This window comes from Crocodylus porosus, unplaced genomic scaffold (genome assembly GCF_001723895.1).
Source record: "Crocodylus porosus isolate Cpor-Errol unplaced genomic scaffold, CroPor_comp1, whole genome shotgun sequence".
Taxonomy (NCBI): Eukaryota; Metazoa; Chordata; order Crocodylia; family Crocodylidae; genus Crocodylus; species Crocodylus porosus.
In genome coordinates this window covers 21370019-21392881 of record NW_017728910.1, presented here as the reverse complement: position 1 = coordinate 21392881, position 22863 = coordinate 21370019, and the positions used below count along the sequence as shown (strand labels likewise).

Here is a 22863-nt window from a genome sequence, read left to right as displayed (position 1 = left end):
ATTGAACACCTTCAAGAGTAAACTGGATGCTTATCTTGCTGGGATCCTATGACCCCAGCTGACTTCCTGCCCTTTGGGCGGGGGGCTGGACTCGATCTCCTGAAGTCCCTTCCAGCCCTAATGTCTATGAAAAGGGGTGTTGTGAGTCTTAACTCATGAGTGCTTGGGAAAACTGTAAGATCTAAGGATAGAAGGTGCTATCTTAGGATTGCTATGTCAGCAGGAGACCTTGGGAGGAAAAGAAGAGCAATATACAGGGAAGAAAATGAGGAATGAAGTCTGGGAGCAGTTGTCTGCCATGACTGTGTAATTCTGTTTTCTTTTGTTTCATACGTGATGTTTTCTTTCTAGTTCCACCTTGTGGTCAGAGGTGAGGTGAGGGGTAATGGAGGATTATTATTACCATCAGGACAGGACAGATGTTGAGGCATAGAGAGACTCCAAGGAGAAGGACTGCATTTAAAGCAGGGGCGGGCAATTATTTCGGGCAGAGGGCCATTTGCTGAGTTTTGGCAAGCCATTGAGGGCTGCATGACAGGCAGTCAGGGGCAGGTAAATATTAATTTTCTAAGTTTTGGGGAGGCCCCACGGGCCAGATAGAATGGCCTTGCATCTTGCCCATTCCGATTTAAAGTGTACCAGAGTAGAAGAGACCTCATGAAGAACCGAAGCAACCTCCTAGCTTTGATGTGGGGCTGAAGCAGCAGGAGAGGCAGGGTGCAGGCCACAGAGCCCAGTTCTGGACTTTTCAGGCAGGAAGGATGGTGGTTTGGAGATCTCAGGAAGCTGGCCGCATGTGTAGAGCGTGTGGCTCCGTTGCAACAGCTGTGCTGGCTGGGTACATAATGGGAGGCACTGGCTGTTAAAGGGCACATTACCATGTACTTACCCTTGGTTTCTGTCACTTGTAGAGCTGACATTGCTCTGGCTGCAGAGCTAGGGGCACCTGCTGCCCAGAGGGGTGGGGAGTGTGGATGCCCAGTTCTGCCAGCAAAACCATGCAGTGCAAACTGGACCTCATCCTTTGTGAGATCCTTCTTCTCTTCCTGCCCTGAGAAGCCTGTGTTTTGGGCAGAGCCGTGGAGCCAGACTCCCTGTACAAGAGTGCTATCCGGGGGAGCACACGAATTATTAGGCCCTTGCCCCTTGGAAGTGCATAGAGCTCTTAACTTCCACTGGGAGCATCTACGCAAGACACTAAAGGCACAGTGGACTAATTCCACTGCTCATTAACGTGGCAGGCAAAAACTGTGCTAATGTGCTAATGTGCAGTAGGATTAATCTACTGCACATTAGCATCACAAAAAAGCATGCACAGTAGCACTGACTATGACACATTAAATTTAGTACCTGTTACTACTGGGCATTTATACACATACATTTATCTGCTCTGATGTGCCGGATCTCCAGCATGTCGGACCAGACTCGATTAATCTGTCATGATTAATGACAGATGAGAATCGTCCGATTAATCGCATGTAAGCTGACACCTGGCACTGTGTCCCATGCTTTTGTATAAATGGTGAACTGCATATCAGCGCTAAGACAATGGCAGTGGCACGCTTTTGAGCTAAAACACTTTTGATGTGTTTTAGTTCAAAAGTGCGCTGCTGCCATTTTCTCAGCTTTTAAAAGTGCCTGGTGCTGCAACACAAGCATGTGTACAAATGCCCACAGGTACTAAATTTATTGCAGTATAATAATGGTGCATTAATGAACATGTAGACACTTCCACTGACTTGCAACATCAGGTTCTTACATGATCATGTGACATAGATGAAGTACATGCATCATGCAGGTGCTTGCTGCTTTCAGTGTGTTGGTCTGTTCAGTGACGAGTCACTCATTTAGATTTTGTGCTGGCATGGAAGAAAGCCGAAGTGATGACTGCAGTATGTCTAAGAAGTAAGGAGGTCCGGTTGACTGCTGCCAGCCCTCTGTGTAGCAATGACTTCTAACTACACTACCACTGTCAAGAAGGGCTCATCATGAGCTGCAAAGGAGAAGTTTGAGCTAGGACAGTGACAAGGTTAGATTGGAGCAGCCATTCCTGCACAGACACCTTTGCTGAACTCACACCATGAATGCAGGTCCTGGATAGAAAACTTCTATTTAAGAAAAAATAGCTGTTTTAGCCTTGACCTCTGTCTCTAGTTCAAAACTGCCAGAGAAGTCAATGACTGTCCTGATCTTTTAAAGTCATCTGGTATGTATCCAAAAGGAGGTGCTGCGTTTGGGTGAGAAAAACCAACGTCCTATACTCGATCCATGACCTGGTAAGAGGAAATACTAAAGAAGAACTGAAGCTGGAAAAAGATGTCACCTTTGTGCCATAACAATTTTTATGGTGGCACAAAGCAAAAGTAAATAGATTCCCATGCCCTTTGCTGTAACACAAGTGCCTTTGCTTGTGCCTGCAACAAAAGATGGTAATAATTCATGCTGCATTATCATGGCAGACGTCTATTTGTTCTTTGGCAAGAGAGCATAGGCAGCCTGGAGCTGCCTGCACCCTTCAGCTGCCCCAGGCAGGTGCTTCTGGAGCTTGAGGGGCCGAAAACAGCACCTCATAAATTCCCACAAGCCCTGGGAGTGCCTAGACAGCTTTCCCCTCTTGCTGAGATGCACCCCCAAGTTTTCCCTAGGTGTTTCTCTGCTGCCAGAGAAGCACCCTGGAGATTCCCATGTCCTGCATATGATCAAGAGGCAGGACAATAAGCAACATGCGTTTCATCCAGTGAAGCAGATTACCTGTGCTGAGACATCCAGGCACAGCTAGTCTCCTTCATTTGGCAACACCTATTTATCCCCTGTTTCTAGACCATAGCTGAGAAGTGGAAATTTGAATGACTGTTCCTGATTCTGCTCTCAGGTGCAGCGTAAGCATGGAGTAACTCCAGCACAGTCGTGTGTTGTAACTGTCAGCAGCGCTCTGCCTGTTCTTTATGTTAAAAGCTTGAGCTCAAAATCTTTGCACCAGCAAGGTCCAACGACGCCCCTGAAACACACACCAGTGAACTAATTTTCACACTGAAGTCGGTGGGACCACGGCTCCAAGTAGATTTACCCACACGCCTGTTTGTGGAGTGGAGCAGCTGTCTGAGGATTCGTTGCATGTTTGAAATGTCACCTGCCTTGTGGCACTGTCCAGATGCACATCTGGATTTAGTCCAGATGTATCTTTCATCACATGTAGAGCTACTAGTCCGGGGTATGTGGGGGCAGCTCACAAGGAGATCACTGCAAGTTGTGTCTTTATTTTAGAATGGAGATACCAAAGGGAGCACCTTCTAGCTGGTGCAGTCGATACAGGCAGAAAAGCCTAATTGCCTGCAATGGATTCACCTTAATTTACAACTACTGAGGTTCTTGGCCCAGTTTTTTAGAAGTATGATGTCTGCTCACTCCTGAGAAGTACAGTCTAGGTCCTTGCCCCTTGGTCTTTGTATTTTTGGTGTGTCTCAGCTCAGAAGAAACGGTTCCAATATTTTTTCTTTCCACGTAACCCATCAGTCAGTCTGCGTCATGTAACTGCCACGCTCATCTGTGTTTTGCAGTTGTACGAACACTAGGTTAACACTAAAGCTTTACCTGACATTGGGTTCCCTCCTGCAGGGTCAAGGTTGGTATCACTGCAACTACTTAAAAATATGTTTTTTCTGTGCATTTTGTTTTCCAGTTTATCTGTGCCCCAGCACTTCTAAGGGGAGCAACTTAGTGGGGAGGGTTTGGGGTGGAAGGGTTACCCTTTCTCAAATCCTGCTTTGCTTGGGACCTATATACCCTCCTCTGCTTCCTAAGCTCTAACCCTGCCATGCGCTGCATGTGTCTGTCCTCCCAGATGCAGAAGCTAAGGAGAGAGAAGTCACCCGCCGCTTTTCCCTAGCCTCCTCCATCAACACCACAGTTAACACATCTGCTCTGACCAAAGGTACCGTCATCCTGCCTGTGGAGTTCCCCTCTTCCTTCCCCATGCTGAGCAGAGACTATTGGGTGTCTCACGCTCCCGTTGAAAGAATAAGTCTGTTCCTGAGGCTCAGGTTTTAGAACTGGAGAGGGGTTTGACAAATGAGCCAGAGCATGTAATCCAGAGGCCAGCAAGCCAGAACAACCCAGCTCTGGTCCAGAACAGCTGGGTGGCTTTGGCATCACATCAGTGATGGTGGAGGTTTTCCCTGCACCCCCCTGGAGCCATGCAGCTGGGAGCTGCGCCCACGCTGCTGCTGCTTGTTCCAATCCCTTGCTCCCTGGCTGAGGTATGAATGCAGCTTCCAGCTGAGGAGGGAGGTGTGCCAGGGCTGGGCAGCTAGGAGCTGCATCCACACCGCTGCTGTTTCCAGCTGATCTGGCCTGCAAGTCGTATGTCGTCAACCCCTGGTGTGATCTGCAGAAACAAATAGGTCCAGCTTGATCATACGTTTATAACATATGTGCATGTATCCCCAAGGTGTGAGGGTGGTGGTTTGCTCCAATTCCCAAAGAAGCACCTCCAAGACTCCAAGTGAGTTTTATGAACAGAGAATCCGAATTTTGGCTAAAACGGGATTTGGTTCCAAACTTCTCCGTGCCAAAGATCGCTTCCCCACCTCTCCTTGCAGATCCTTGGGATCCTTGCTGAGAAAGCAAAGAGCATTTCACTGTGCAGCGCTCATCAGCTTGAGATCATGCCAAAATCGGGATGGAATAGGTGTCAGTTCTGAAGCAAAACTGTAACTGCACTTTGACGGTGCATCCTGGGGTATCTGAGCCCCTGTGGAAAGCACTCGCCAAAAACCTGTCTGGATCACTGAAATTATTGGGATCAGGGAAACGGCAGCTTCTTTTGCAGAATTGCGATCGGTAACAAGTAGCCATAACAGTTTCATCTCTTACATACATGAAATATAGTAAACCAGTTGGTTATACAGTACCAACAGTTACACATTATTGTATCAGACTTTGGAGGAGAGGTATATAATACAGGAGAATATTAAATACAGCTTGTACACGGTTACAAGTTAGTACAAAAAATATTGCCGTTCAGATAACCCAGGTCGAGGTAACCTAGGATTTACTGAGGTTAAACTGAATTTCAATGAGATTTCTCCAAAGCCCCTAAGGGAGTTAGATGGGAATTAGCCAGTGGGGTTTGGACGCTTTGCTTCCTTGGACGCTTTTTTGTGAACTAGCATTTTAATTTGTTTGGGGAAATGCCCCAGATTTGCTCATGATTCCAAACATAATTAAATGTTTCAAAATGACGTGTGCCTTTAGGAGCATTAGTTTCATCGGAAAGCAATAGATTCATAGATGTAGGGTCGGAAGGGACCTTGTAGATCTCCTAGTCCAACCCCCTGCCTTGGGCAGGAGAGAAAACTGGGCTCAAATAGGAGGTAGGCTATCAAGTGAGTGCCTGAGTTACTGACACAGTTTAGGCTCTTCAGTCACAGAGGTGCTTTCAACTGTTTTACCTTTTGTTGGTTCCTGTGATGGGGGAAGGGACTGCTGTATTTTCTGTAAGGACAGGTTTTCTGCAAGAAGCAGCAGCTGGGATTTGATCCCGCTCTCACTGAGGTCAGTAGGAGTGCAGTTGTTGAGTTCAGGATTCATCTGGATGGATGCAGCTCAAAAGACGTTCCACGGATATTCACAGCATTCAAAGCAGGGGTTTCCCTTCCAGCGCTCTCTTCCCACAAAGCGTCTCTCAGACAGTGCTGGGAATGCTCATGGAAGGAGGACATTTCAAGTGAAGACTGGACTGGACTTTGCACGTCCCAAGCTCACGAATGCAAGCGTTGGCCTTGGGATCCTGTTTCCAAGGGTTGTTTCCATCCTGTGATAGAACAAGCCTACCGTGACATTCACAGGGGCACCCCACTCGCACCAGACTCCTCCCAAACAACTAGATCAAGGACTATTTGCAGAAAGCTTCGCTGAAATTATTTTGAGCTCAGAAAAAATTGAGAAAAGCCCACGCTGGAGGTGGAAAATTTACAGACTGAAAGAGAAAAGGCTCACCGCCAGGCTCAAGACCCTTATTTTTCTTGCAGTTGGTATCAAATTGCGCTAAAGAATTGGAAGCATACTATTTCCTGTGCAAAGAAGGAATGAGCCTTTTGAAGGGAGCTGTACTAGGCCTGCAAAGGGAGCTAGGGGCATTGCCAGGGAAAAGGTCCTTTCGTAGCCTTCCAGCCTCATTTCCACTCTAGCTCCAGAACTGGAACACTGCTTGCCTTTTTGGATGTGAGTGGGCAGGTGTGATATACAGTGCCATTAACTGGTGGAGGAAATGGGAAGGAACAGACACAGGGAAAGAGGGTGGGAAAACAGTATCCTTAGCACTGTTGTATAGAATAACTTACTGGAGGAAATGGTGTGCAAGTTGCAATGAATTATCTATTTTTGGCAAAGTTTTGACTTCAAAAGTCAGAACTTTTCATTCCATCCAGGAAGAGCACACACTGCTGTAACTTCCTTAGCCTGACGAAGGGTTTTTGAACCCAAAAGCTTGCTTAATAATTGTTTTCCAACTATTTAAGTCGGTCTAATAAAAGATATCAGATTCACCCAAAGAACCTTGTCTGCCTATGTCCTTAGACCAACATGGCTACAACCTACATCCCTAAAGTCATAACTAGGCCTCCATCCAAGGGAAGATGTTGGTTTCTTGGCTGGAGGAGAAATGAAATGGGCCCTCCGTGATTTTTATTGCATAGTTTTATTCATTGCATTTCCTTTAAGGAAATGTGACATGCCCCAAAGCAGAAGCTTTGCCCTGTATTGAAATAAAGTTCCAGTCAAGGTATTTTTATCTCTACAACTCATTCAAGGACCACTGCTCCCTTATCTTTACTGCTAATAGATAAGTACAGTACTTTCTCTTAGGCACATGAAGCCAGGACCCAGGACAATTAGCAAAAAATCCATTTGCAAGGGATACCTACCGTCCAGAAATCAAAGGCACCACCTCTGCTTCAGGCATCTGATCCTAGACCCAGCAGTGCTGAAATTGTTTTTAGAGCCGAGTCTTACCTGCGGCAGCTGCATTTGCAGGGGCCACCTGGTGGAGAAGCAAAGGTGGGACATCTGTGGAAGTGCCTGTTGGAACCAGACACGTTCTCTAGGTCTTATTTACTACTGCGACCATTCAGAGCTGCAACGGGGTGGGGTGTTTGATTGATGCATATCGCAAACCTGTTTTTTTGCCCTTTTTATGGAAAATGGATTGGTTGGGGGGGTTTGGATTGGTTGGGGGGGTTTTCATTGTTTAGTGTCATGCATTACCCTGAGCCCTTTAGAAGGAACGACTTCATGAATTCCAAGTTGTGTTTCTTATAACGAAGACATTTGAAACAAGTTTCACCACTACCTCTACTGACAGTCTTGTGCATCTGTGAACTTCACACAGGTCCCCTTGGTCCTGCAGTTAAAGTCAAGAGGCATGAAATAAAGAGTGATCCAACTCCCCTGGGGTTTGAAGGTACAAGTATTGGCATCATGCATGAAGTTCTTCCCTGTGCACCTTTGGTGTCATCTGTGGACTGCCCATCTCTTCACTTGCATTAAAACCCACAAGGAGCTCCGCATTTAGTGTTTCATGTGTGCTTGTTGTAAACCCAAGTCTGTCACCTCATTGCCTGTTCTCTGTGCTTGTGCTGTGTTTGTGGGGTTTTATGTAGGTAGGGATCAGCCCGAAGTAAGGCTTCAGTTCCTAGCTAGGACCTTTGGGAAGGGGGTGAATTGTAATGTCAGGCTCCAGATCCAGTTCTGGATAGATCCCAACCTCCTCCAGCCTCTGGTTCAAAAGCAGATTCTGGATCCCACCTGTACAGCTCTGGTACTTCTTCAGCTCATCTTTTTCTCAGAGTAAGGAGATTAACAGCAGGATTGTACAGTATGTCCAATTGAAAATCCATGTTTGCAGTGGACCTGATTGGCAGTAGCGGGGGGCATGGCACCTCCTTCTGTTTGCTGCCTCCCTTCTTGCTCAGTGGCACCTTCACATGAAAGGGGGGGGGGGGGCAGTCACAGACCCCCAGGAGCTGCTTGTGGCCTGTTAACTGCAGCTGGGTCACCCCAACCCACTCTCCACTGCGCTGGATGAATGTAGCAGAAAGTACACCCAAACCTTTTGCCCATTAAAAATGCAATGCCTCCTTTTGTTCATGCAGTACTTAAGATTGGTACTTGCTGCAGATTCTTGCATTGGTTAGATGTGGATCTGAAATGGCAAATTCACTAAAAAGTGAATTCAGGGAATGCTCAGTTAATTGCCGTATATACTTGGAACAGCACCTGCTTACATAGCACAGTAGCCCCTCCTAATGGCTAGCTGTAGCAGGACATGCTCCTTCTTCAGGTAAGCACAGGGAAAAGTCAGCTTGGACACCCGTGCTGCCCTGCAGGCATCTGGGTTGAAAAGGGTGAATTGCTAGTTCACGTGATACTCAGGTCAGTCTTGGCAGAGAAGGAATTTGGCCTGTGGAGGATGGAAAAGACTATCCTAAAGTCAGAAGCAAGGAGCGGGGATTAGAGCCCAAATGCCAAGGAGACTTTGCAGTTTCTTCCTCCACAGCAACCTCAGCCCCTAACTCTGCTGGGGAAGCCGCCTGGCCATACCGAGCGTCTTTCGGCATGGATGAGCCATGGCTGTGGTCACATCTTGGCTAGCAAATGCTGCTGCTGCCCAAACTCCACGTTTGTTGCAACTCGTCTGGTTCAGAAACACACTTTGCTTCTAAAGCCACCCCAAAACTTCTCCGGCAAAAATTGCATTGATCAGAAATTACTTGGTTTGTACCCAGCCAGGAGGAATTATGTAGGAGTTTCATTGAATCATCTTGAGACCATGTGGAGGAGCATGGAAGATATCAAAACTGAACGTTACAACCTTGAGGATTACTTTAAATGCTTCAAGGGCATTTATGAAGGACACTGTGGAGGGATAGAAGGCTAGACCATTCATCCAGTAATTGTTTTTAGGCCCCATGTGTCATCCATAATCCTCTTTGGTTTGCTTGGTTTGCTCACTGCACATCTCAAACAGTTTGTTTTCACCTCTTAGTGGACTGTGGACGTGATTCCTCAGTGCTCGTGTTGGTTAAGCGTTTCCCCGGATGATTTTTTTCCCAAACAGTTGGAACCACAGTCCTTTTGTCTGTTAAAATGACCAAACACGTGTGTGTCGGTGTTAATGTAATGTGCATGGTGGCGTTTCTGTGCTTGGTTTTTTTCTTCCCCCATTCTTAAAAGAATCCAAGTAAGAGACACGATTCTGCTTCCTATCACAGATGCTTTTGAGAACACCATATTGGCCCAGACTAAAGGTAATACCAGTTCCACCACAAGGCCAGTACCTAGATCTGCTTCACAGACAGGTAACCAGAATTAACATATTTAAATGCTCAAAGCACATCACTGTCATGTAAATCAGTAGATATTTGTGACTCTGTTAAACTTTCCTGACCTTAAACTAAGTTCTCATTAGCCTCCATTTTTCTTTCTTTAAGTGAGCCCTAATTTCCTTTGGAAGGAATGAAATCCCAAGCCCAAATAACTTCAGAGTCTAGAAATAATGGACCTGGTACTGATTTGAGGTAGATCAGAGCCAGTTCAAAATAGCGGCTTTGGATTAACTCTGGTGCAATCAGAATTTGGCCTATATTTTACAGCCTGTCTTCTGTATATGTGAATTTATTAGACGTGCCATCTCTAAAATCTGATTGATGGGATAAAAGCTACAAAGGAAGAGGGTAGAGCTATTCTAAGAAAAATGTATTGCTTGCTGAGAGGTCTTAAATTATTCCTCTAAGTAGCTTGAGCCCTGCCAGTGAATAATAATGACACAGGATTACTAAGGCCTTGTCTATGTGAACAAGTTAATTATTTTCTTGTATAGCCAAAAGTGTGAATTCAAACTGATAGAGTGATACTGGTATGATATTAATAAGGGATATGCAATCTGTGGAGGTATAAACAGGAGACATTTGAATAGATGTAGAGGTTGTAATAGCTCTGGGTTTGACATGTCTGGGATACGGTATCAAGTTTGAAGGCGTGGAGAAGGAAGTTGCAATGGAGAAGGAAGTTGAAAAACTGGACAAAAGAGCCACAAGAATGATTAGAGGATTGGAAATCATGCCATGTAGTGACTGAAGAAACTCAATCTGGTTAGTTTACTGCAAAGGAGGTCATGGGGACGACTCGGTCACAGGCTCTGCACGTGAGCAGAAGGCTTCTCATTCTGATAGTCAAAGGTTGATGGGGCCCAATCTCTGGAAGTCAAACCTAGACAAAATTGAGCTAGAAGCAAAGCGCTCATTTTTAGCATGGAGGGCAATTCTAAAAGATGTGCTTCACGTGCAGCCATTGAACTCGAAGCTGGAATTGGCTCGAGGAAGCCCTCTGGTTTGTGTGATGCGGAAGGTAAGTTTAGATCAGCGGTTCTCAACCTTACTAGACTCAAGTCACCCCACAGAAAATGCCTCTTTAAAACATCTGCCTAATGCTGATTTTCCATCAGTCCAAAGCAGCTTGTGCTGAGAAAGGGGCACGCACTGTGAGGTTGTATGTAACTATTGTGTGTGAGCACAGATCTGGCTTTGTGCCTTATGGCTGTCATGCTGCTGGCTTGTGTCTGATGGCAGCAGTGACTCACCGGCTGCAAACAAAAGTTCAGCTCCACTTCTGAGCTACCTGCACTACTTTTCATCTGCCCGAATGAGGCCAGTATCTAGCCCAGGGGTGGGCAATTATTTTGGGCAGAGGGCCGCTTACTGAGTTTCGGCAAGCCATCGAGGGCCGCATGACAGGCAGCCAGGGGCAGATAAATATTAATTTTCTAAGTTTTGGGGAGGCCCCAGGGGCCGGACAGAATGGCCTGGCAGGCTGCATCTGGCCCACAGGCCGCATTTTGCCCACCCCTGATTTAGCCCCTATCCAGGTACATAAAGGGAGTGGGTGCAAGGAGCTTCGATCTGCCCACTGGTGTTTGTCCAGTGGCATTCAGCAATAAAAGGACTCCAACTACAAGCGTGGGCAAGAGCACTGCCATGCTTTCCAGCATGGAAGGAAAGCTGTGCATTAATTGCCTTCGGTAGATTCAACGAAACAAAAAGTGAGCTTGGATTCAAATGAACACATTCAATAGATATCTCACATCCATGTTGTGCCTGGGCCAGGTCTTCCCGAGGGATATTATCCCTGCTTTCTCCTAGTCGACCTATTGTCCTCGCCCGGGCAGAAGAAGCAGGTAGATGCCATCTCCCAGTTCCACAGGAGGAACAGGAAGTACATGGTGCTATCTCCAAAAGTGGATTTGCCAGGCTGGCATGTACCAGGGAGGAATTTTGGAGGACTTCCTCAAATATGAATTAGCATGGTCCTATGATGGTCTCATGCACGATCTGGAACCTGCCTATCTCATTTAGCCCCTAGTGTATTTCTTGCTTTGGGCAGGTCGAGAGCACTCAACCTCACCCAAACAGCAGCACTTCCCTGTTTCTGTTTCCACAGATGCAGGTGGATGAAAAGCAGTGAGACAAATTCTCTGAATCCCCAGAAAGTTGCATTCAGTTCAGGGGCGAGGTTGGGACAAAGGCTGAGGGGTAGGGTCAGTTCTGTCCAAAGGAGTGCTCTCATTACGGTCCATTCTATGGAGAGAAGGCTGAACTTGGGTCATCTGTATCGAGAGGCACTGCACATCATTCTTTGGCTTGAGATGCATCTCCCTTTGCCCTGCAGCAAGTTACTTGGGAGGTAACTTCTTGGTCACTTCATTAACTACTTGGTTAATGAAAGAAAAATGCTCATGCATTCCACGTGACCTCGCGCTTCCCCGGTTGAATATCTTGCATATGGCACTAGAAGGCATCGGTATCTTATGCAGGAGCTGGAAGGCAGTAATATCACTCAGCTGTGTGTCATGTCATCCATGCTGCTAATGTTCAGAGAGATGCTTTTCTATGGGAGCTAGTTAGTCGGATGCTTTTTCAGAGCAGGAGGCCCTGGCTGGGCCTGCATGGTGCACAGTGGTGATACTCAAGCTAGCTTCTCACGGACTTGCTCCTGAACTGGAAGCAGTGTGGCCACATTCACACGACACTGCACCCAGGCTAATTAATTTGGCTTGTCTGTGCCATGTAAACCTACCTTCTGGGTCCGGTTCTCGCCGAGACTGGGACTGACGGCTGTGCAATCCTGCGTGGGTGCAGAGTTCTTGCTATATATTTCTGTATTGCTAGCATGATGTGACAGTATATTTGCTGCTATGTGGCAACAAAGAGGAGCCAACCTGTTCATCTTGCCTTCTATCTACCATGAGCCAGCTCTACTGATCCGACAAAGGAGCGCTCCCCTGGGAATGGCAATCAGTCCTTCTCTTCTTGCACCCTCAGCTGTGTTTGTCTAGGCGCTGTGTTTGCACCCAAAGTCCTGTGCCTCCTTTCACTCTGATTCTTCTTTTTCCTCTTTGCCAACTAATTCTGCTTTAGGCAGTTACCAGTTTTTTGAAGCAGTTTGTGCATAAGGTCACCTGGAAGCAGGCTGGAGAGGACTGCGCTTCAACAGCTTCTGGACTTGGGAACTAGAGATGTATAACCTGATGTGACCTGAAAGCTGGAAAACGCACGCATTGAACTTGCCTTTCTGAACAGGCTCCAGCTAGTCCCCTCCACTAAGTCATCGTTTGTTGTAACTCTTTCTGCTGAAATATGCCTCGTCCCGTCTGTTCTGTAGTCACTGAAGTGAATTTTGAAATAATGCTGGAAAAAGATGCAGTGCAGGGGAGTTGGGGAGGGAAATGTCTGAATATGTTTGACTTCTCTAATTCCTTGTGGAAAGTGGTCAAAGCTTGTTGTTTAATGTTCTTCCCCCAGGTTGGCCCAGCAGACAGATGCCGTCACTAGACACATTCGAGGATTTTGAAGCTATCCCCTCCAGCACCGATGAGCTCTCTAACTCTTCTGACATGGAGGAAGAGACCAACGCTAACAATGTAATTCCTTTTCACAACATACACTGCACCTTTCTCCTTGCTTCCTAATATAAGGTCAGGGCCAAGTTTGGATCCGTGTTTTCCCCAAATTCAGAGGTGTTTTGGTTTGGAGATTTGATTTGGTTCTAGGTCAATGGCATAATTCAAAATTGGAATGGTGTCCAAGTTCCCTTGAAGTTATGGGAGGTTTAGATTCATGATGGATCGTTGAGGCCATCTCTAGAGATAACTGTCCATAGATATATAATGCACAGTGCTGTCCTGAGTGTGCTGCTGACTTGTAGCAGCATCTCACAGCCTCGGAGCTACCAGAGCTCTGTGAACAAACTGACCTGCCTGGACATTGCTCTTGGATGCGCTGTCTTCTTCTCTAGGTTTTTCTGATGACCGGGATCAATGAAAGCCTCCCTCGTGTCACTTATGAAGATACAGAAGCAGAAAGAAACCAGCCTTGTACTCTTGTACTCTTCAGCTGTTTCTAAATTCCCATAAGTCAGAAGCATCTAAAAACCAACCTTTTTTATTTTCCTTTTCTTCAAAGAAAGAAGTCAGCTCCCTGATCTGAACAAAACTGAGTCTTTAATCTGAAGACACCCACATTTCAGACACTTTCCCTTTCATTGAGTAGTGCATGTTCTTTGCCCCACTCTAAACCCTGTAAGCAAAGGGGCTGGGGTGTTGTTTCCATGCTTGCTTATGCCAGTTTTTGTGCTGGCCCATCAATGAGACTTTCTCCTGATTTACACCATCATTGCCAGGGAAGGATTCAAGCCCAGGGTTGGAGAGAGATGCTTTTTAACAACAGCACAGCTGAATTACTTCATTTTGAATTGTTAAGCAGCATCCGGCCACATCTGCAGTGTCTGGAAACTTCACATAAGAAAATAAGTCAATCTGAGCATGTGTGACCACTCAGATGGGAAGCACAAACTGAGAGTGGTGGCTGATCTCTTCTTTCCAGAGGTCTGACTTGTCCACAGACACTGCATGTGATTAGCCTTTGGCACTGGCCGAAACAAAAAGAATGGGAAGCAATAGCAAGCCTTGTAGAGGACATTTTTCAATGTCTAATGTAGTCTGTTGCCCACAAAGTTCCTCTGTCCAGTGTTTGCTTCGTTCATGGTAACAGCATGTCTGGTGCACTGTTTCATTCATTACAGGTGTCCAACCTCTTTCGGGTAGAAGGCAGCTTTGAAACCTGTTTTCCAGAGTCTCTTGCTCTAGAGGATGGAGATTTAGTGCAGTTTGTACAGGAGGGAGAAAACGGACAATGGTAAGTACAGCTGATAGGGCAGCTCCTTGAGAGGCGCCGTGTCGTGATTGCACTCTCCAGAGTCTACGATAGACCCCTGACAACTTACAGAGCCGTTCTGGGGCTGGGGGAGTGCTCAGGTGGGCTTGGCACCACTCCAGCAACGTTTCTCCCTTTACAGCTTGACCATAGCTGGGTTTCTAGTAGGGCTGTGCAAGGCTTCAGACTGTGCTTCAGATCCAGAGAAGCTTTGGACGCTTCAGCATCCGAAGCAGCATGCCCAGATCAAAGCACTGGCTTCGTTAGGCTTTCTGAAGCAGGTCGGAGCTTCCAACGCGCTTTGGGAAAGCTTCGGAGCCACTTCGGAGATCCGGCCATAGGTTATAATGGGGAACCAATGAAATATCTATTACTTTGTTGTTTTTTGTCTGATCTGGATGGAACATGCAGGGATGGTAGCCCCTGGTGAAACCACAAAGCCTGCCAGGTTTCAAGGTGATAGGTGCAGGGGTTTGGGGGGAATTCCCCTCAAGCTGCTAACAGACAAAACTCATGCCATGGGTGACACTGCGTGCGTTAAGGCGCAGCGGGGTGACAGCTGCAGGGGTGGTGGCCCCTGCTCAGGCCACGACACCTGCCAGCTGTGGAGGAGATCGGTGCAGGGGGAGTCTGGGGCCCTGCACCCCTAGCTGCTGACAGACAAAACTCGAGCCACGGTTGCTTGTGGGACCGACTGTGTCTGTCTTGGGGCAGTTGATTATCTGTATTGATTCTTTCCTCTTCTTAGTCTGTGGTTTTGTAGGTGTTAATCATTGCTAATTAACTAATTATCTAGTAGCTACTAGCACAGGGGTGAGCAAAATGCAGCCCAGGGGCCGGATGCGGCCCGCTAGGCCATTCTATCCAGCCCATGGGGACCCTAAAAAATTTAGAAAATTAATATTTACCTGCCCCAGGCTGCCTGTCATGAGGCCCTCACTGGCTTGCCAAAACTCAGTAAGCGGCCCTCCACCCTAAATGATTGCCGGCCCCTGTACTGTGTATTGAGCTGGTCCCTGAGTGAATCATGATTGATTGGTAACTAGTAACACAGTAGCTTAGCAGCCAGGCCTGCAGTAGTTTCACCCCCCTCCCACCCTGCTGTGCCCCAAGACGGACACAGTGGCACAAGCACCCATGGCATGAGTTTTGTCTGTCAGCAGCTAGGGGTGCAGGCCCCAGACCCCCCTGCACCGATCTCTTCCACAGCGGGCAGGGGTCACAGCAGGGGCCACCACCCCTGCAGCTGTCACCCCGCTGCGCCTTAACACACGCAGGGGCACCCATGGCACGAGTTCTGCTTGTCTGCAGCCTGAGGGGCATTTCCCCCCAAAACCCCTGCACCGATCTTCTTGAAACTTGGCAGGCTTTGTGACCTGAGCAGGGGCCACCACCCCTGCAGCTTTCACCCCCCTGTGGTGTAACACAGCCGTGACATGAGTTTCGCTTTCAAGAATTTGGGTGCAGTTCCCCCCCAGACCCCTGCACTGATCTTTAAACTTGGCAGGTTTGATGCACTCAGCAGAGGCTACCATTCCTGCAAGTTTCACCCAAATTGGACAAAAAATCAACAAAGTTATAGATATTTCATTGATCCCCCATTATACCCTAGGGCCAGGTCTCTGAGGGGCTGGATCAAAGTGGGAACCCGGTCCGGAGCTCCGGATCGGATCGCTGCCATCCGAAGTGGCCAGATCCAAAGCTGGATTGAATAGCTGCCTACTCATACAGGCCTAGTTTGTAGCCCTCTCCTGTGCGTTTCCATGAAGAATGGGCCAGTGCAAAGGAGGTGGATGGGAAATGCACTGACCTGCTCTCTCTGCATTTCAGGCTAGTCAAGAAGCTGGTGTCTGAGAAAAGTGACTGGGTTCCTTCTAGCGTGTTACAGCCAGCAGACGGGCATAGTAACAACTTGCTTAGGAACAGCAATGCAGGTAATAAAGGTAGCATCTGCAAACATCGGGAAAGCTCCTGGACTTTCTTATTATTTTTGCTTTAGAAAACATACGTTGGTGCCTGCTAAAACAAACACACTTCAGAATCCAGATCAGGGCCTCCGTGGGCATCAGGGTTCAATCCAAATTCAAGTCTGTGGTTCAGACTTGAATTTGAGGATGGCAACATCTTGTGAGCTACTGTTGCAGGTCAGGCACTCGCACAATTGCAGGTCAGGCACTTGCACAGTTGTTTCCATCATCTTGGGTTGAAGTCCTTGATGATGTGCTGATCTTATGAGATTTCACTTAAACCAGAAGTCAAACCAGTTTTTTCCCCCAGCTTTAATTCTGGCCCCAAGTCTTAAGGGAGTGGTTAGGTTTGGAGAGTTGAATCTAAACCCCTCTGCAGATCAAGATGATTACAGATTGGACCCCTCTTTAAAATGAATGAGCCAAACCCATTGACACAGGTGTGACTCATTGTGGAAAGAGAGAAGCTTGGGATGATTCATTTGACCTCCCATCTAAAAGAGAGAGGTGCTGTTTAATTTAATGGGGGGGTTTTTGAAGGCGGGGGGGAGAGGTGGGGATGTTGACAAAACTTTTTTTTTTCTTTGAGGATTTACCAGAGTTTTAAAAGCCCTTTTAAAAATAAACAGGAATTCCTTGCTGCAGCTTAAGAAAAATATGGTAGTGACTGTGGCCTGCCAGCAGATCTGTGCTTCGTCCGGATCAGTACTTTGATGTTGATCCCATTGAGAGTCGGCTGAGAGACCCCTCCATCCTGACTAGTGATTAACATATGGCATGGGAATGGAGATTAGACATTTTTTAAAATTTTACTGTTGGGTGCTCTGGGATACTAACATCAAACCTCAAAATTGTAGCATAAAAGCCCTTGAGATTTCAATATAACGACACTCTCCATGCATTTGTTTTTCAGAAGCATACAATGATGCCTGCAACACGACCTCTGCAGAATCGGCAATGAAGGAAAGTGAGGTGGCCAGGAGCTTAGCAGCAGAGCAGAGGGCTGGAAGTTGAGTCACGGGGCTGTGACCTCCTCAGGACTCCAGGCTCTTGTTTGTTGGTTAGGGGTGGATGCTGGACCAAGTTGCCTTTCTCACCAGCTCTGAGCTTCAGAGTTTCTTCCATCTTCATCAGCATGAACAGAAGAGAACTGCTGGGTCCAGCTGACAAGCTGAAAGACTTGAAGACGCACTAGACATTAAAAAAAAAAAAAAAAAGCATCAGAACCATCTTCAGTATTAAACAGGAATTGATAAATGCTTCTCGCATTGGTTAGCAAACTGTTGGAGAGGATGTGGCCTAAATTAGGTCGACAGCAGAATGAAAAGCTACTATGCACCCACCTTTTGGCAACCTTGCTTGGGTTCTTTCCAAAGGATGGATCTGTGGTCACCAGTTCCTGCTCTGCTGGGGAATCGCCTGGCATTTTTCCATTTGTCTGGCTCTGCTGCTGTGCCTTTCCCTGACTCCCCTCATTCCAGAAGATAGACCATGAAATTATCCAGTCATTCCTAACGGATCATCAGGAGCAAGAACCTAACATTTGCAGGGAAGTGGTGGTGGAAAAACTCATGCCAGCTCAAGACTATCAGTGAAGCTGAGCCCCGCCAAGGCGCGACTGCTTTGACAGTGGTGCGGTGAACGATATTCTGTTTACAGGATCTGTGGATGATGCAGGTTGGCAACTTCTGGCCAGAAGATGGAGTTTCAAGGTTAAGTGGTGAACAAAGGCATGTGATGATGACTGTGCCGAAGGACCAGCTGAGCTCTTCTTACAGTATAAACAGATTCCTTCCCTCTACTATGGTTGCTGGATCACATCCCTCTGCATTTGGTGCTGATAATTTCATAGAGCAGCATTTAAAGTTACCCATTTGAGTACACTGCATGCTTGCACTTCCATTGTGTGCTGGGCTATGAAGTAGGTACAGTTCATTCCCATGTCGTATCCAAATATACTTAAGCATTTGCTAATAGGCTGGTGAGTGTTAGAAACACTGATGAGTGGATAAAGTGTTATTGTTAATTGCTTCTTTCCAGGACATTTTTATTAAGGACTGTACCAAATCTCGGTCACATTAGGATGAATGTAGACCTTTTACAGATGTTAGTAATTCCTGTACAAGCCATTAGCTCATTCAGAGCAAGTCTGAAGGCATGTGCATGGAGGTATTTTGATGCTAAACTGGAGTTTTCAAGCCCACAAAGCTGCTAGTCCCTTTCATGTTGCAAAACTAAATACTGATCTAGGACTGTGCATAGAGGAAAAGACCAGTCTGGAAGAAATGACCCTGGAGAGCTCAAAAGTCAGGGATTGGTTTTCCCCACCAGAGATTGTTTCCATCCCCCCCCCCATAACTAATGATGCTTCATGTAAATAATAGGCAAAAATGGAAAAAAAGCTAAACCAGAAACACTATGAATTGCACCATTAGACAGAATAATAGCATGAAGTAATCATGCTTTTGAAGTCACCACTGTTGCACTGAGATACAATGTGAGCTCATTTAGTGCTGGTAATAGATTTCATTTACCTTTCAAGGATAGCTGGGGCCAAAAACTGCCCTCAGAGACATACAAAATTCCTGCTACATCCCCCAGAGCAGGGGTGTTGAACTCATGTGCCGTATAAGCCAGATGATGGACATCCCTGGGCTGGTCTGTGGGCCAGACTGGGACCGACCCTCCATGGAGCAGTCTCAGTGCTGGGTCCAGCCCATGCACCACACACAGCGCATGCCACGGCATGGGGCATGTCTGCAGCACCCGGTGGTGCAAACGGCACTGAGAGGGCTGGTCTGGGGCACCTGTGCCCGAGTCCCCCTGTGCTGTGTGTAGCACTGGGTTTAGCCTGTGTTGCATGGGCAGCACGTGCCCCATGTCAACCCCAGGGTCTGTGTGCATGGCAAATCCTGGGGCCAGCGTGTGCTGCATACAGTGCATGGGGCTAGACCAACCCTAGACACTGGTTTTGGGTCTGGCGGGCACCGGGTGGAGCGTGAGCCCCATGCTGGCCCCCTGTGCCACATGCAATGTGTAGGGCTGGAGTCAGTGACCCATGGGCCAAGTCATACAGATCTCGTCTGTGGGCCATATGTTTGACACCCATGCCCTAGAATCACATGAGCAGCTTAAAGGCAGAGGTAGAGTCCCTTTGGTCCCCAAATACAGTTACAGGTTTGTGGAGTGAAATCATTCCCACTCCCCACAGAATAACTTCACCTCGGTTTCCTTGTTACTTCAGTGACAGGGGCACTGTCTGGTAACGGGGCCTCTCCTCGCCCCTGCCACCCCCGAGTGTGCCGTGCGGGGCTGGAGAGGTTGCAGTGCACAGCGGTGTGCGTGGAGGGGTTTCCTCTGTGTACGTGAACTTGCCAAAACGAAGGGTGTCATTGTTGTATTATTGTTATATGAAAGCCAAAAATTGCACTTTGGATTCTTCCTAGAGGAACGGGTAAGATCCAGACCATCATTGGTAAAACATCAGTCTGTCTGCTGGTGGGAAGTCAGGAGTTGCAGAATCACAGAAAATTCAGGTTGGAGGGACCCCAGAGGGTCACATCTAGTCCGACACCCTGCTCAAAGCAGGACCAGCCCCAACTCGATCATGTCAGCCATGGCTTTGCCTACCTACGTCAGCTCTATCTCAGCCTCTGCCATTTGCAGTGTGATCAGAGGTAAGTCCCTTCCCTCCTGAGCACCTCCGCTTCTGCGTGTGTCAAATGAGGGAATGCCACCGTGCAGTCTCCACTCACCTGTGCCCCTCAGATGGGGGATGTCTGCCAGGCAACCCATCAAGAAGACCATTCCCTCTTGGGGCAGCGAAGCGGCAGGCCTACATCACTGCCTACATCCCACGCACCCCTTTGCACTCCCAGGGTGTTACCAGTTGCCTGTTACCTGGGTACACTGGGATGGTGAGGCAGAGCAGGCTCCTTCGCTCCAGACCACAAAGACAGCAGCCACAAAATACAGTGTGGATTGTAACTATTTTTCCTCACCTTTTTTTTTTAACAATTTCTGCAGGGTTTATTTTTTTCTTCATCAACAATATTTCAAGGTTTGTCGTGTTGGCCAAGCCTTATATGTCATGTTATTTTTACGACGGAGAAAGAACCCAGTCTCTTACTGTCACTTTTAATGAGAAAATCCAAAGACTTTGATTTCTTGAGGAATCAAAAATAAAGCTGAGGACAATTCTAAACGAGTAGCTAGAGAAAGATTGTATTTTGGCTTTGCTGACACGACAGTCCAGGGGTCAGTGACCGTCCATTTTGCTTCTTTGGCTGCCAAGACAATCTTTCAATTGTTGTGGTACTTTGTGGCTAACCAGGGCTTAACAACACGATGGATGCCCCATCCAAAGTCTAGAGGATGATTTAAGAGCAGAGTTAAGATTCAGCAAGGCGAATGCATTAGGGCACAGCCGTGTTGGAAGCAGCTCTTCCCACAAGTTCATTGTCTTCTCTTCTCTTCCCGCATCACGGCGTGAATTCCAGAAAGATACCCCTGTCTACACTGCATGGAGAAGATGTGGTAGCTAAAGAGGTGTTTAAGAGTAGTGGCTGCCGAAAGGCTTCAACTCTAGCATAAACAAGGGGTAAGGCCTGGTCTGCGCTATAATAATTGGCACGTTTGATCCTCCACTGCTTTTTAGGTCTCACCCCATTAAGTAGAGAGTGGAGAATCAGGGCCATCATGTCTAGACACAGTTATAAACAGTTGTCGCCCAACTAAGTCCTATCGTTGGCTTTCCTTGCCAGACTGAACAAAGATTTATGTGGTTTTGTGTTCCAGTTCCTTAAGTGATTAAAAGCCATTTTGACAGCCAGCCTTTTTTTAAGTGCTCAGAGATCTCAAACAGGATTGGGTTTCAGGAAGGTCAAGTGCTTCCCTTACATAATGCTTGAGGACTGGCTTGTTATTAGACGATCCAGTACTTTTAAAAAGCCAAATTGTTGCATTTTTCTGCAGCAGCTGAAGCTGAAATAGCTGCTAAGAGTTCTTCTCGTATGCTGAGAATTGGTACAGTTTGTCATTCTTGCATATTGCCATGGTGTTGATGATGACAACAATGTATTTGTATATTGTGATTGAGAGATAATCAGACAGCTCAAAGCACAGGATTCTCTTGAGGAATTGCCTGTCTCCTTCCCCACCCCCCCAGTCAAAGCTGAATGTATGAATTTATAACAAGTGTGCAAAGTTGGAATTTCTGTAAATAGGCTGTTCTGAACGATGTAGAACCACACTTTGTTTGGACTTTATAAAAATTATAAATACTGTAGTACAAAACACTTTGTGATTGGGACTTCTGTGCAACACAACCGATTACATGAGCTTTTTATGAATCTTAAAAAAAGGGGGACATTCACATAAAAGATCTGTCTGCAGCTGGCAAAATCCATACCGATGTCCGGCTTAACCTCAGTTACGGCCAAGACATTTTTGGCCGTGCAAGCATAATGCTTTCCCTTTAGAGAATCTCCATTGATCAAATCCCCTGACTCACGTTAGACCCTTATTTAAGTGTAAGACTAAGTTTAATGCAAGTGTCTGTGCAAAGATTGTAATTGCAGCCCTGGCTCTGTTGGGTGCAAGTCATGGCATTAATGAATGATGAAGCCCATATGATTGGGGCCTGTCTGCCTATAGGGCTACCTTGCCCCCTAAGATTCAGCCTGGCATTTGAGAGTCTATGAAGGGCCTCCACTATTAGACCTTCAGTCAGGAGATGAGGCAAATGTATTCACTTTGTCCTAGATTTCGCTCCTTTTCAGTCCCAACTTTATGGCATGGTGCGTAGCTCAGCCACCTATTCTTTGATTGACTGAGGACTCCGGGTAGGGCTGGGCAGAGGACCTGGTTGTATGGAAGGAGCAGAGCTTTGTTCTGCACTGTTTCATGGGTGGATATTTGTCAGCAAAGGAGTATATGGGCTACAACTTGCAGCATCTGCCCGGAGACAAAACGATGCACCTTTATTAAAAATCTGAGTGCAAATAAATATTGAGAGAGAATGCACACACACCATGTTTGAAAAAAACAAATGCCTCCCCCCAAAAAGAGGAAAATCCACTGGACAGAACGTCCCGTGGTGTGAATCGGCTTGGTAATATAGCCTGCTGTCCACTAGAGAGAGTCAGAGCTCTTTATCAACGGACTACGATTTGGAAATACAGAGCTCAGATGGAAACTAATCCCTCCACAAGATGTATGTGTCGATGTTATCCCAGTGCGCAGCACAAGTTAGGGGGTTCATATTCTTACAGTGATTCTCAGTGGTGGTGAATTGAACCAGTCATACATGCAGTTCCCATGTTCTGGTTGCACAGTGAAGGCCTCATTTGCCTCTTGAGTTATGCTGTTATAAATCAGGCACAACTCTATTTGAATTATTTCTGATTTGAATCAGTGTAAATGAGGGGAGATTTGGGTCATGAATGCTGAGGCTGCTCGTGTAAGTTAGTGGCACTATGAGCGAGATGGCCAACTCCTTAGCAAGCAAACGCCCAAAGCCACTTGGGTTCTCGTCCCCTCTGAGCCCCTGACTGATCTTCAGTAAGTCCCTTGATGCCTGGATGTTTTCTTGGTGTTTCTGCTTTTACGGTCTGCTCCCATCCTTTTACACC

General features: G+C 46.9%; 1 protein-coding gene across 1 annotated transcript in view; it reads left to right on the top strand.

Moving 5' to 3' along the window:
* The window catches only part of MCF2L2 (MCF.2 cell line derived transforming sequence-like 2), a 268026-nt gene extending 246498 nt beyond the window's left edge, over positions 1–21528 (top strand). The window contains 7 exon segments of the mRNA XM_019532786.1: positions 3842–3931; positions 7388–7459; positions 9270–9356; positions 12855–12973; positions 14134–14246; positions 16095–16198; positions 17145–21528. Coding sequence (XP_019388331.1) covers positions 3842–3931; positions 7388–7459; positions 9270–9356; positions 12855–12973; positions 14134–14246; positions 16095–16198; positions 17145–17245 — 686 coding nt within the window. The 3' untranslated portion in view covers positions 17246–21528.
* Positions 21529–22863: the final 1335 nt, after the last annotated feature.